This window comes from Tenrec ecaudatus, chromosome 10, assembly GCF_050624435.1.
Source record: "Tenrec ecaudatus isolate mTenEca1 chromosome 10, mTenEca1.hap1, whole genome shotgun sequence".
Taxonomy (NCBI): domain Eukaryota; kingdom Metazoa; phylum Chordata; class Mammalia; order Afrosoricida; family Tenrecidae; genus Tenrec; species Tenrec ecaudatus.
Window position 1 is genome coordinate 31,751,213 of NC_134539.1, and position 15,042 is coordinate 31,766,254.

The 15,042-nt window shown below is 53.8% G+C and overlaps 1 protein-coding gene across 1 annotated transcript; it reads right to left on the bottom strand.

Moving 5' to 3' along the window:
• Positions 1-7,217: 7,217 nt before the first annotated feature.
• On the bottom strand, positions 7,218-14,473 carry MYORG (myogenesis regulating glycosidase). Its single transcript, XM_075560052.1, has 2 exons — positions 14,233-14,473; positions 7,218-11,145 (listed from the first exon to the last, which is right to left on the bottom strand). The coding sequence occupies exon 2, from the start codon at positions 10,990-10,992 to the stop codon at positions 8,947-8,949; it is 2,046 nt and encodes a 681-aa protein (XP_075416167.1). The 5' UTR covers positions 10,993-11,145; positions 14,233-14,473; the 3' UTR covers positions 7,218-8,946.
• Between the last annotated feature and the right edge of the window lie 569 nt (positions 14,474-15,042).

Consider the following 15,042-nt stretch of genomic DNA (forward strand, 5'->3'; position numbering starts at 1 on the left):
CAGTGGCCTCATTGCTTCTATGGAGGAGAGAATTTGTGAAAATCCTCCCCCTGCTACTTTAGCTGACAGCCTCCTGGAAGGTTTTTCTCTCTAAGACAAAGGCACAGGGAGGATTGTTTTTTAGCATGATGTGTACATTTTATTTAATTATTTTCAAAAATCATTTTATTGGGGGCTCGTACAACTCTTATCTCAATCCACACATACATCCATTGTGTCAAGCACATTTGTACATTTGTTGCCATCATCTTTCTCAAAACGTTTGCTTTCTACTTGAGCCCTTGGTATCGGCTCCTCATTTCCCCCCTCCCTCCCTCTTACCTCTCCCTCATGAACCTTTGATAATTTATAAGTGATTGTTATTTTGTTATGTCTTACACTGTCTGATGTCTTCCTTCACCCACTTTTCTGTTGTCTGTCCCCCAGAGAGGGGTTTATAGGTAGATCCTAGTAATTAGTTCCCCCTCTCCACCCCACCTTCCCTGCACCCCAGGGAGGATTGTTTTACTGAACTTTTGTGTGTTAAAACTAGAAGTAGACCAAATCAGAAGTGATAATAATTAAAGCATACCTGTATATCAAGTATATTACACATTCCAAGTATATCAAGTGATTGTGACGGTTTCTACATTGTTTAAAATCTTACCACGTGTCACTTTTTTCTATTAATAAAATAGAAAGTGATTTATGCTCTGGATTTTTCTAAGAAATGTTTATGGAATATTTTGTAGAATCCTGTTTAAAGGTAGACTCCGAGTGTCCCAGCCCCTCACAGGACTCATGAAGCCCTAGCTCGGAGCATGTGGGCTTCAGATAGAATTGGCCAGTGGTCAGTGGCTCAAGCTGGGGCCAGAGTGGCTACGCCCGGGAACACTAGGGGTGTGCATGGGAGTAGATCTTGAGCCGGGTACAACTGAGAGGCTGATTGTAGGCCCTGGGGAGAGAAAAAGAAGCAAATGTCCAAAGTAGTCTATGATCTTGTGGGCCAGAAAGCACCTGTCTCACTGGGGTCTGGCCCTCAAAAACTGGAAAGTTTAGAAATTGGCCAACATATCTTGATTTATTTGTTTGTTTTATTCTATTTTTGGGGGGATATATCTTATAATGCTGCAGGCATGGAGATGAGTGAGTAAGAAGTTAGGCACCTCTTCTGACTTCAGTGGGGTGGGCTGGGTGATGTGGAAGGCAAAAACCTAACTCATAGTGACCCTATAGGACAGAATAGGGCCACTGAGATTCCAAGACTGTCTATCTTTAAAGGTGTAGAAAGCGTCATCTTTCTCCCGAGGAGCGGCTAGTGGGTTCAAACCACTGGCCTTGTGGTGAGCAGCCCAATGAGTAAACTCACTGCCTCTCCAGGACTCCCGTGTAGAAGGCCGCTGGGCAAACGCGTGAGAGTCAGTGAACGTGCTTGGAAACAAATGGCCACCTCTTTGCTTTCAGATGTGATTCCGTAGAGAACCAAAATGCTCTCTTAAGCCTGAAAGCAATACCTTATACTCCAACAGTAGGCACTGTTGACTGAATTGACCCCCAAAATGAAGTTTGTGGTCAGAGTCCAGGGGTTCAGAGAGTTTTTCTACAATAGTCTAAGGCTCAGGAAGCCTTAAAGACTTCAGGTAGGTTGGGCCTCACCTCCTTGTAGGTATGAAGTCCCATGTTTGCAGAACAGAGGCTGACCTCTCTAATGGTCCAACCTCTGAGCCAACGTGGGGACTTAGTGGCTACAAACTGAGCTGCTTTCCCCAAGGTCAGCAGTTTGAACCTACCAGTGGCTCTATGGAGACAAGTTGAGGCTGTTTATTCCTGTAAAGACTTAAAGTCTTGGAAATGCAAAGAGGTCCCTCTAGGCTATCCTCTGAGCTGGAATCGCCTGTATGGCAGTGAATTTGGTGTTAGTTTTGGTTCTTTCTTTTCTAGAAAAAGGCCCAGAGGGCAGTGCCTGTCCCTGCTGCTGCCCCTTTAAGGCTGCGCTATAGATGCCCAGTGCTCTCTGTCAGCATTTCACCTCTGCCTGCGATTCTGTAACAGGAAGTTCTCAACTGGACTTCCTGTGGAGGGGAAATGGAGCTAGGAAAGCAACACAAAATAGGAACAAACGCAGAGCTCAGAAACACAGCCTCTGCCCATTCCCTTTTGCCAAACCAGGCACTCCCGGGACTGGGCCTCTTCCCTTCCTGTCATTCTTCATCCCTCCCCCATACTCAGGGTGGCCAACAATTCTCTCTCCCCCTCAAGCTGCTGGAAGGATCTTCAGGCCTGATAAAGTAAATGACTCACCCTAAGTAACGGGTTGTTCTCTGGGAACTAAAGTATGTGCAAGAAATGGTAGGTCTCAGCAGACCCCCACTGAGCTGGACAATGGCAGGGAAGGAAGCCACAGGTCCCTCCTTCTGGGCTGGGGCTGGGCAGTCCTGGTCGCAGGCAGCGAAAGATTGGGCAGCTGTGCCCAGAGCAGATGGTGGTGTTTTCTATTAATGTTTTTCATAATGTGTGTGTGTGTGTGTGTGTGTGTGTGTGTGTGTGTGTAAAACAGAGAGAGAGGTGAAAAATGGACTCAGATCTAAAAGGCCTTGGGTGTCACAGCTTGGTTTTTTTTACATGACATGAGTAGGACTTTTAGAAAGATTTTCTTGGCTGTTATGTGGACAGGATAGAAGAGGCCCAGAGCAGGGAGCGTGAGGCCACCTCACCGGGTCAGACTGGAAGTGGTAAGGTCTACCATGGGGCAGTGGGCAGGGATGGAGAGGTGGGATGTTGGGCTAGTATTTGGGAAGGGAGAAGGAATCAGAAAGCTTGGTAAGGGACAGTCCACGAAAGAAGTCTTATCTAGAGCCAGAACCAGTCTGGGGGAACATGGCCAAAGACCTGACAAGAAAACCCCTATCTCCGGGCGAAACTCATTCAGAAGGTGTTGGAAGGGAAATTGAGACAGACTTTGGGGAGCACAGTTATAAGACAGGGGTGCTATACATCAGTGCCAGGTTTTCTTTCTATGAGCCCCTCTGTATCATCCCTCAGACCAGGAGTGTTGGGGAGGCTGATGAATTCTGGCCACAATAAGCCTCAAAAAAGGAGGCCTTGGATCCAGAGAGTTTGGGGCAGTGAATTATTTTATGCGGCGGCTCTGTTAGGTTTCTGGATGCTTCCCCTCCGTTCTTGCTTCCCAACGCTGAAAGCATTCACATGGCAGGAGCACTTTTGTAAAGCCAAGTAACTTTTATGAGGGGGAGGGGAGTTTCCGGTATCGCCGTCTCAGAAAGTTCATGGTATCTAGGCCTGCTCACGGGGGACCGCGCCAGAGTTTGCGACTGAAGATGGCCACTCAGGGGAGCGCGAAAAATGGCAGAAAGTGGAGTCCACAGGATCGAAAGAGGAACTCCGGCACCGAAAAAGGAAGCGAGGGCGCGCGCATGCATGGGTGCATGCGTGTGCGTGTGTGTGTGTGTCACTGTGCACATGGGGGAGAGCCCGCCCCGCAACCTGCAAAAGAACACCTGAGAAAGCAAGCCCTGCCTTCAGTCTGTGCTATTGATCCCCTCCTAGCCCCACTTGGGGATGTGGGGTGGGGGTGGGGGGCCGGAGGGGACGGTCATTCTTAGTGGCTGAGTTCAGGTGCATGTGTGACACAATGTTGCTGGTGTCTAGCACTGTGCCCAGGTTGACTGACCTTCACCTTGGCCTAGGCAACCTTGGTCGGCGAATGCCCAGCTTTGGATCAGCCCCATAGGAGTCTAATGTGAGCCTGATTTCTTTCCAACCCTTTTGTTGAGGCATGCCCAGCTAATTTTTGTGCTAGGCATTGGGATGGAAACATCCCCTTTTCCTCTAATCTTTCTACCTTTCTGTGTTGTAGTTGAGGTCTCCATAGCCCCACCAAACAAACGACATTTTCCTGTGTGGGTCTGGGGAAGAAGGCGAGGGAAGACATGATGGGATTCACCTGGGAGTACTTGTTAGCAGGCGTCATTGGATCGCTATCCCGCTGGGTATAAGACGAGCCTTCTGTAAAGCCGGAGGGGAGATTTTACTTCCAGCAAGGGCCGGGAGTGGAATGCGTCCTCTGGGCAAGAGCCGACCTTGGGACCCCGAGATCCCTGTGTAGTGAACCTCCTTGATCCTTAAGACAACTGTGACCTCAGAGGAGCTGCAAGGAGCAGCAGCAGCAGCAGCAGAACTAGGAGCCAGAGCAGGAGCCAGAGGGTGGGCTTCCCAATCCACAGAGCAAGTAGAGCTGAGTGTTGTAGGGCAAGAGACTGGCTTGTGAAGTGGGGTGCCTCTGGGCGCTTAATTCAGGGACCTGGGTTCACTGACCCATGGAGCTGAAGCTGAGTGCCGGTGGGTTGACAGCCGAGTGGCATGCCCTGTGGCCACTTACCATCGGCCCTGAAAGAACTGTACTACGTCCTGACTGAATAACTACATCCCCAGCATTTCTCCCTGCACGTGGCCTGCTAAACTTCCTTCAACAAACCCTTTAATCACGAGCCTTGGGAGTTCTGCGTGGCCATTACAAAGATGACCGGACTCAGTAGCTGTAAGTAAAGTGTGCTATCTATGGGAGAAGACAGGGAAATAAGAGAGAGTGTAGCAAACGACAGAACAGACAGCTACCTTGGAATGCAGGAGAAGGCCTGGCACGGGCGGGGTCCTGACCATAGCTGGAAGGGACCCAGAGTCCCTGGAGTCCTGAGCATAAGGGCTGAGGTACCTTCCAGCATCTTCAAGATGTAACTTTTTCTCATGATTTCTACCCATCGAATCTCCATGAACCTCTGAGCATCGTGTGCGAGTGGAATTGGAGTAGAACACTTCTTGGGCTGGAATTGGGCCCATTCGGTGGTAGTTCCAGAAACCCACCTTAACTGGCTTTCCATTCTTGGCAGTACACAGGCAGGGCTGGGGCTGGGCCATGCAATTGAAAGATGGAGTGCTGGGTCTAAGACTCTAGAGCAGTGGTTCTCAACCTTCCTAATGCCGCGACCCTTTCATATAGTTCCTCATGTTGTGGTGACTCCGACCATAAAATTATTTTCATTGCTACTTCATAACTATCATTTTGCTACTGTTATGAATCTGGCAACCCCTGTGAAAGGGTCATTTGACCCTCAACGGGGTCACAACCCACAGGTTGAGAACTGCTGCTCTAGACCTTTAGAAGCAGGACACTCAGGTTCCAATTGAGCCTGGGTCACTTCTTTTCTCCACGACCTCTTCTCCCACAATCTCAGTGTACTCATCTATACCTCTGAGGCTAATGAGGTCAAATGAGAAACCAGGTCCCAAGCCAAGAGTCATTGTGTTGGCTAGTTTTATGTGTCCACAAGATGAGGCTATAAAGACAAAAATCAAACTCCCTGTTGTTGAGTTGATTGTGACATTCAGAAACCCTGAAGGACAGCAGAGAATTGCCCGTATGGGTAATTGCCCCTATGGGGGCAATTCTCTGCTGTCCTTTAGGGTTGTTAAGTGTCACAATCCTGATGGAAGCCAGTGGCCACACTATTCACCATGGAGAAGCTGGTGGATTTGAATCATCAACCATTTGATCAGCAGCAAGGGCTTTCACCCCTGCACCCCTAAGGATCCCAACCCACTCCTTTCCAATGAGTTGATTATGACATAATAACCCTATAGGGCAGAGTAGAACTTCTCCCAGGGTTTCTAAGACTGCAAATCTTTGAGAGCAGACAGTCTCGTCTTTCTCCCACAGAGCTGCTGGGGGATTAGAACTATTGACTTTAGAGTTAGCAGCCCAACCACCAGTTTTTCAACAAACACAAATATAGGTACTGCTGTGAATATATTTTATAGCTGTAGTTACTATATATAATTAATTGACTTTAAGTGAAGGAAACCATCCTTGCTAACCTTGATAATGGTCTTCGGCCAGTAAATTGGAAGACCATAAAAACGGAACCAAGGTTTCCCTAAGAAGACATTTTGCCTGCTGACCTGTGGCCTGGATGGGTGGTGTACAGGTCAGGTGGGGGTTGGGCCATTCTGTTAAAAGATGGTAGGATGCTGTGTCTGAGACTCTAGTCCAGTGGTTCTCAACCTTCCTAATGCACGACCCTTTCATACAGTTCCTCATGTTGTGCTGACCCCAAACCATAAAATTATTTTTGTTGCTAATTCATAACTGTAATTTTGCTGCTGTTATGAATCAGGAGACCCCTGTAAAAGGGTTGTTTGACCCTCAAGGGGGTTGTGACCCACTGGTTGAGAACCACTGCTCTAGACCCTTAGAAGCAGGACACCCAGGTTCCAATTGAGCCCATAATTATGTAAGCTTATCCTTGACATAAAACACACAAATATATATATATATATATATATATATATAGCAGCTCTGTGGGAGAAAGATGTGGCAGTCAGCTTCCATAAAGATTACAGCCTTGGGAACCCTCTGGGGCAGTTCCACTCGGTCTTACAGAAGAGCTATGAGTTGCAACCAACTCAAGGGAAGTGAGATTTATATAAACTCTTACTGCCATTGAGGGTAGTGTGGCATTGTGGGTTTCCGAGACTATAAACTTCTATGGGAGTAGAAATCTTCATCTTTTTCATATGGAGCAGTTGGTGGTCTTGAACTACTGACCTTGTGGTTAACAGCCTAATGTGTAACCTGCCATGCCACGAAGGCTACTCTGGGTTTTATGTACATATTAAAAAATAAACAAACTCTCTGCCATCGAGTCGATTGCAACTCACAGCAACCCTATGGAGGGTTTTTGAGACTTCTTTATGGGAGCAGACAGTCTCATCTTTCTCCCTTGGAGCAGCTGGTAGGTTTGACTGCCCACCTTGTAGTCAGCAGACTAATGCCTAACCTACAGCACTACCAGGCCTCCATATGTACACACATACATGTGTGTGTTGTGTAGGACCCTGATATAGCCAATGTGCTGGATTTGGCTAGACAGAGCCCCCCATCTTTGGCGCTGCTCCAGTCCATGGCGTGCTCAGCAGGCCTGGAGGGCAGTGTTCCCTGTAGCCCATAGAGGCTGTAAGAGCCTCTGCCTGCTTTCGGTGCCCTCCTGAAAGTTTCTCGTTCTCCTCCACAGTGCCTTCTCCCTCCCGTGACATCTCTAGCACCATCCACTCCTTGATCTAGGGCTGTCCACTAGAACTTTCTATTAAGTATGGACTATTTTACAATGTCATTTATGCTGTCCAGTGGGCAGCCACTAGGCACGGGTGGCTTTTAAGCACTTAACCTACGGATTAAGGAGCCTGAGGAAATGGATTTTAATTTTCATTCATGTCAAAATTAAAGAAGCTACAAAGCCATATGTGGCTAAGGGGCTATCATACTGGGCAGGATGGCACTAGGCAGAGCTGCCCTGTCCTTGTTTGTCTACCCTGAGCTAATCGGAGATAGCGCTTAGTGAGCACTCACTACACATCAAACTTTGTCAACCTGTCATAATGAATTCTAGGAAGCCCACTTTAGAAATGAAGGACCCCTGGCTCAGGGAGAATCCTCTGCTTTGAAGAATCCTTCTGGTTTTAAAACAAGGAAACAAAAAATAGCATGACAATAGCTACCTTTTATTCAGCACCTACTTAGTGCCAGGCACTTTACAGACATTTGTGCTTTTAACTCTCACAACACGGGAGGTAGGAGTTATTATCATCCCTTCGGGGATGAGGAAACCGAGGCTCAGAGAGGCTAAGCAGCGTATTCAAGGATGCACAGCTGGTGGAGGAGTGGTAAATACACACTCAAGGCGGGCATCCTTGAGTGCTTCAAAACTTCCATCAGGAGGCATTTGCCACACTGGAAACAACGGGCAGCTTGTAGGGGTGGGTAAGTGACACTTACTTCAGGAGGTGGGGGCCATCCTGCTGTCAGGCTGTTGAGAGGTGCTACATCTCCCTCCGGTCATTTCTTCCTCATATGCAGCAAAGTCAGCAAAAACCCAACTATCCTAACTGAGGTCGCTCCTCTGAAAAACAGAAAGTGGCCGAGATGCGATCCTCACCCTGCATGTGGGTGGGGTGCAGGCAGCTAGGGACTGCAGCACACGGCCACCAGAGTGAGAGCCTCCTTCCCTGCTGGGCATGCCCCTGGCAACAGGGCAGAGGCAGCGGCAACTTTGGAATCTTGAAAGGGCTGTTTATTTCCTCCTCCAGTCCTATCTCCCCCTGGGTAGGGGTTGAACTCAAGACTCTAAACTCAAATTTGCTCTCTGTCTTATCCAGCTTGCGATGTGTTCTCGGCGTAAATCCAGTGACACATTCTCTCTTCTCTCCTCTCTCTCTCTCTCTCTCTCACACACACACACACACCCCACACACACAGAGTTCTTAAGGCACCAAGTCTATGCCTACATGCAAAAACACACATGGGTTAGTGTGGTGGTAGGGAAGGCTTCAGTAAGGGGGCGGCTAGATGGCTCGGCTCTGCCCTGGCAGGGACCTGTCACCTCCATGTCAGCTGGCCAAGCACCTCCATGCATTCTTCCCAGCTGGGGCAGGGCCAGGTCTGTCAGAGTTCAGTGGAGACAGGGACAGAGCTCTACTCCAAGAATGTGCCCTTAAGTGTAGCAGGGTAACGCCCAATAGAGGGGCTCAAGCCCCCCCCCCCCCCCTTCAGAAGGACAAAGGTGGCCACTTGGGCCAAGGGAGAGAAAGACATTTTCTCTTTGTGCTTTTGAAACCCAACCACGTGTGACAGGAAGCGAGCTGGCCTTTCTCTGAGCTCGCTCCCACTCTAGGAAGGAATGTGGAGCAGAAAGCAGGGTTTGCGACTGTGTCTGGGTGGGCGTCTTCTTCAGCGGCTTCTCCCCAGACCCACACGAGCTGGCCTGAGGACAGGAGGTGTCGGCCCCCACTTAGAGGGTGGCACAAAGGTGGGGACTTGCTGGGAGTACACAGAGGAAGTGTGACGGAGGGGAGGAGCTGGCGGAAGGCCTGGCTTCGCTGTGGGCATGGGATGGCTTAGGATGCCCAGGTGAAGTAGGCGACCTCGTCCAGGTCGACAGGGTAGTCGGTGAGCAGCACCGGCGTCTTGTCGAACAGCTCGCCCTTGTAGCTGCGCCACTTGCCGGCGGGCAGGTAGACGTCGCGCTCCTGCTTGCCGGGCTCCAGCACGGGCGCCACCAGCAGCGTGTCCCCGATCAGGAACTGGGAGTCGATGCGGTGCGCCGTCTCGTCACCGGGCGCGATCCACCAGAGCGGGCGCACGATGGGGTCGCCGGTGTCCGTGACCTCGCCCGCCAGCTCCAGCAAGAGCGGCGCCAGGAGCGAGGCCCGCAGCGCGGCGAACTTGTGCGCGATGGCCACCACCTCGGCGTCGTAGCGCCACGGCGGGATGGAGAACTGCATGGCCGGCATGAAGGCGGCCACCTCGAGCCAGCGCACGTAGAGCTCGCGCTCGGGCACGTCGCCGTCGCCGGCCGTGCGCTCGGGCACGGCGTTGCCGCCCACCATGTCGGGCAGGATGAACGGGTAGCCCAGCATGCTGACGGTGAGCACGGCGGGGATGAGCGAGCGCAGGCCCAGGTCGTAGCCCCACACCGAGTCGCGGTCCACCAGGCGGAAGAAGCACGAGATGTTCTGCGACTGGTAGCCCACGCGCACCTCGGCCAGCGCGAAGAAGGGCAGCGCCATCTCCGTGTAGCGCCGGCTCCACACGCTCGGGTCGGCCAGCGGCCGGAAGGTGCTGAAGTCGCGCGGCAGGTAGCTGACCTCGCCCGCGTCGAACTTGAAGGAGGCCACCGCGTAGCGCGCGCGCAGCCGCCGCAGGTGCGCCTGGAACCAGTCGCGCGCCTCGGGCCGCGTGAAGTCGAGCACGGCGCCGATGCCGTTCCACCAGCGCACGAGCGCCGGCAGCCGCCCGGTGGGCTCGCGCACGAACAGCTCGCGCTCCACGCCCTCGCCGAAGCTCGACGAGTTGTAGTTGACGAACGGGTGCACCCAGAGCGTGACGCGGAAGCCCGCCTCGCCCAGGCGGCGGAACAGGTCGCTGGCATTGGGGAACTTGGCCTCGTCGAAGTCGAAGTCGCCGTAGGCCGGCGTGTACATGTCGTCGATCTCCAGGTGGCTGCTGTTGAAGCGGTGCTGGCGGATCTGCTGCGCGAACTGCAGCACCTTGGTCTGGTTGACGGCGCGCCCGTACAGCGCCCACGTGGACCAGATGGGGTCGCGGAAGGCCTCGGGCGCCGGCACCCGCGACGGCTTGTTGAAGTAGCGCCGCACCATGTACTTGTGGATGGACGTGACGTCCGAGCCCACGCACACGCGGTAGCTGAGCTCGGGCGCCGCGGGCCGGCCGGCGGGCGCTTTGTAGGGCGTGTCGTGGTAGCGCGCCTGCAGCCGCAGCGAGCGCTCCGTGCTGTTCCAGCCCAGGTGGAAGGGCACCGAGTCATTGACTTTGATGGCGGCCGCGCGCGAGGACAGCCAGTAGCGCTCGAGGATCCCCCCGAACGCGGCGTTGGAGGAGTAGACGTCGCTGGTGACGAAGGGCTGGGGTTCCTGCTGGCCCTCCAGGCGGATGGGCCAGTGCTGCGTCCTCATCTCGGCCCCGCCGTACCAGTGGGCCGCCCAGTCGCCCAGGAACATGGCGTGCTCCACCGCGCGCCCGGCCGTCGCCTCCTCCCAGCGAACGCGGTAGCACAGCACCGTGTCCTTGGGCCGGACCGTCTGGATGAAGAAGTGCAGCGGGCGGCCATCGGCCGTGCGCGAACAGCCGAGCACTGCGCCCTCGCGGCTGCAGGAGTCCAGGTCTAAGGCGCCCGAGCGGAAGGCCAGGCGGAAAACCTGCTCACCCTTCTGGTTGCGGATGGAGAAGCCGCCTTGGTTGAGGTCCAGCAGCCCCGCCCTCAGCCGTTCGGCCTTGCGTAGAGACACGCTGTAGTAGCACCAGGCCACCACCGCAGCCAGTACCAGCAGCAGGCCCAGGACCGCAGAGCCCAGAAGCGGCCTCAGCTCTTTGGACGGCTTGGGCTTGGCTGGTGAGAAGTTGTCTGGCAAGAAGGTGTACATGGTGGTGGCTGCGGAAGTCTTGGGGCTCCCAGGGCGGCAGTTGGGGTAGGCCTGGTGTGTCTCCCGAGAGACTCAGTGATCAGCTGCAAGCTAAAGCAGGATGGGACAGTGGAGCCATCCCTCCAAGCACATCGGAACCTGGCCTTCGGGAGTCTAGAAGGGGGAGAGAGATGAAACCGAGCTGTCTTAATGCCATAGTTTTCCCACTCACTGTAGCAAGAAAGGAGGGGGAGGAGGGAGGCAAGGGAAGTACTGGGACCTAAGGGCTTGATCAAGGGCAAGTGACCAGCATGACCAAAGTATGGCTTTCTGGGTCGACTTTCTATGTGTCCTGCCAACCCTTTCTCCCAATGCTGCTGAGGATTTTGTGAATGTGGAGAGGACAGGCAGCCCACATTCCTATTTTCCTGCTGGGAAAATGTACCCACAGAGAGTCAGGGGTTGTCCAGGGTCACAGAATGAGTCTGCTCGCCCTGACGTCCCACACAGGGGTCTTTAACAGATTAAATCAGGAGAACAGAGGAGATGCCCCAAAGCCAGGCTCAGTGCTGGGGCCTGGTTTGTGGGAGGAAGGGTTGGTTTCGGATGTGAAGGCTGGAGGTGGCCTTCCCCTCCACCCTGCTATCATATGTCACCAAGTCCACTACCTCCCTGCTCTGCTCCAAGCAAGACAATTGTGGGCTGGCTGCCTCCTGTCTTTCTCACCCACCACTCACCCACTGGCTGCCCTGCTGCCCCTGCTCCAGTGTGGGCACTGCTGCTTCTCCCTTGTTATTGGAACACCTCTCCCAGTAGGTCTTCCTGTCCCTAGTTTCTCCCCTCCAGAACCTCCTGGTCCCAGAAACCATGTGATCCTTCTGAAGAACTAGTCAGATCCCCCTGTGCCCCAGCTCCACAGGTCCGGAAGCATAAAGCCTTGGGTGTGAAGCTCAAGACTTGCACGGTCTCAGCGGCCCATCTAACTCCATATCCCGCCAGGCCTGTCCTGTGCCTACAGAGATCCTTCCTCCCCCAACCTAAGTCCTTCAGGCCACCTGCTTGAGACTTCACCCAGCTCACCTAGCAACTCTCTAGGAACCAGGCCCCACCAAGGCACAGCCCTGCTCTCACATACTGGGGGCTGACACCTGGATCTGGTTGCAGAAAACTATAGGTTTTGAGGGAGGTGTGTGGCTCAGGGCCGCTGACCCTTCCTGTCCCAGCCCCCAGGGCAGAGTCCATCAAAGCAATAGCACCAGGCAGACATGGTACTGCCAGCCAGCTGGCCTGCTCCCATGGCTCCAGCTGGGGGGAGGAGAGGAGGAGACTGGCAAACAGTAATTAGACTCCTCCTAGATGCCAGGCAGTGTCTGCCTCGAGTCTCCAGCTCCACCCAAGGTGATGCCAGGACTACCCGGGAGCCTCACCTCCCTAACACAGAGACCAACTATAATGCCAGTGCAAATCAGAACCTGAATCCCAGCAGTCAGAACACAGACCCTCACCCCCACCCCCAGCCTCTCTCTCCCTCAGAAGGTGATATCTCAGGACTTCACTCCCAAACTGGTCAGCCCCAGCTGGTCTGGAACAGCTAGCTGGTCAGCACAGTGACCTGCAGAACTTAGCTTACCTCCCCAGCTCACAATGGACACCACTTCCTGTAGGTACAGGCTAGAGACGCCCTGAAGGAACGTGCATGCAGTGGCCTTTCCCTGATGCTCTTAAGCGGAGCAAAACCCAGGGACAGTCTTGGGCAGCCCAGGCCAGGCCTGTTGTGCCTTTGTGTTCATTCCTTTAAAAAAAAAAATCCCTCATTCTAGGCACAGATCCTCAAAACATTCCTGTTAAGTTAGCCCATCTCTTGGCCCTTGGAAGAGGCCACTTTGCTCCCTTCCCAACACTTAGGTTCTCAGAATCTTAACTTTCTAGGATTCTAAGGTTCTTTGATGAAGGGCAGGGGGTCCCAGGCCTGGGCACCTGCTGCTCACAGACACTCGAATGCCACAGCAGCATCCAACAATGCTGGGTGACCAGTAGCTACAATGCCCGTTTTACAGAAGAGAAAATAGAAATAGTGACCCTAATAGGAAAAGGGACTCGTCGGAAGTCACTCCCATAACAAGGTTGCCTGAGTCCAAAACCCTCAGCTCCTGCCAACCCTCCATCCACACAGCCCAAGTTTGAGACGGGAGAAACGGTGGGATCCGCCTGTCTGAATGCTCTGTGGCCAAGAGATGGTGGGGCAGGCTTTCCTCAGGTGGGCCTGGACAGGGCTAGGCCAGTCGTCCCTAGAGCTTGGTATTACTACTTGCTCCAGGCAGAGCAGGAAGGCCTCTTAGGGGAGGAAAAGGGGCAATTTTAATAGCATTGGGTACTAAGAAATCTGGCAAGGTATTTAGAGGGGGGACATTGGCAAGGAGCTCTGTGGTTCCCATGTGACCTATGGTGTTAGAGACCCCTGTCATCTGCCACCTCCACCATCTGACCAACTACAGGCTAATGTGGGGTGTGCTCCTTTCTCTCTCCACTCCACGCTTCCACCTCAGTCCTGGCTGCCAACCCTTAGCTCGGTGGGAGGGGAAGAGCCATGCCATTCCAAGCAGAGTCCTTTGTAGGTTGCAGTTCCCAGGGGTTTGGAAATGTCAAAGGCAACTTGATCTGGCCCATCTCCCTGCCCTGCCAGGAGAAGGGATTCGCAGGGATCCAGTGACATGCCTTCGGCCTGAAATAAGCTGCACTCACCCCCCAGCGACTAGTCCAACTGTCTGAAGGGTGAGACTGAGGTTAAGCGAGCCTGTAGCCTGTTGGAAACTACGCCCGAGGGACCCAGGTGCTCAACTTCGTCCGACCCCATGACCTAGAGAGGGTCATGAGGGCGGAGCAATCTCTAAACTGCGCACCCCCCACCTGCCGCCCAATTCCAGCCCCTGCCCCCCCCACCAAACAATTTCTATATTTCCCTTTCCCCCTCCCTCCATTTCTAGATGAATAGACAGTTGTTGACCAAGGACATGTCTGGTCCCGCTGACTCAGTCTGGCGCCTTTCATATTTGCGGCGCCGGGGGATGTCATTCTGTGCCTTGGGCACCCGCCCCGTTGTACTTGGGTCTGGGGAAAGTGCTCCCCGCTGCGTTCCGCCCTCAGCTACGTCTCTGGAGGTCTACCCCGTTGAGTCAGCTGTTGGGCCATACTCGGCTAATAAAAGCTGCTCGGTGGCACCCCCTGCAAGTGGGCCCAGGGCACGTGCCACACCTGCCATACCTTAGATTCGTCTTTGGCCTCCTACGGATGAGTGGGTGGGGCCAAAGACGAAAGTTCAGGCATCGTGCGCCCTTAGCAGTCGCTCAAGGTCCTCCCGCCAGCTCTCTCAGGGCCGAAATGGGGATGAAGGGAGGCTTCCGCAGATCCCTCGGTGTTAGCCCGAGTTGAACTGCCGGACTCGGGCCGCTGCCTGCCCAGGGACAACAGGAGCCCTTCGGGCCCCGCCCGCCGGCGACTCGCCCTGCCCAGGCCGCTCCGCCCCACCCCCTGGCGCCCAATCCCTCCTCCCATATTGTCACGCGGGCCCGAGGCGCCCGCCCCCATCTTCCTCCCACTGCTGGGCGCCCAGCCCTTTGCATCTCCAGCTTGCCCAAGCCTGGTGCCTCCCCAGTTCCCAGCGCTGCCCGCCGGCGCGCCTCCACTAGGTGTCCCTTTCCCCGCCTGCGGGCGGTGCTCTGCCCGGGGCCTGCTGGGAAATGTAGTTCTGGAGGTGCGGCCTCCGACAGTTGAGGTTCATACACCTCCAGTTTGAGTTTAGGGAGCGATAAAGTGGTACGGCTGTTTTCAGCATTCCTTTCTGTCCAGTGGAAGCCTCCTGGTCTCTCTGACCAGGTTCTTGGTTTTCTCATGTGGAAAAGGGTAGCCCAGTGCAAGGAAAAGGAAGCCTGGTGACAGTGGTTACTAATTGCAAGGTCAGCAGTTCGAAACCAACAGCTGCTTCGCAGCAGAAAGATGAGGCTTTCTTCTCCTGTAAAGTATTACAGCCTCAGAAACTCACAAGGGCAGTTCCACCCTGTCCTATATGGTCAC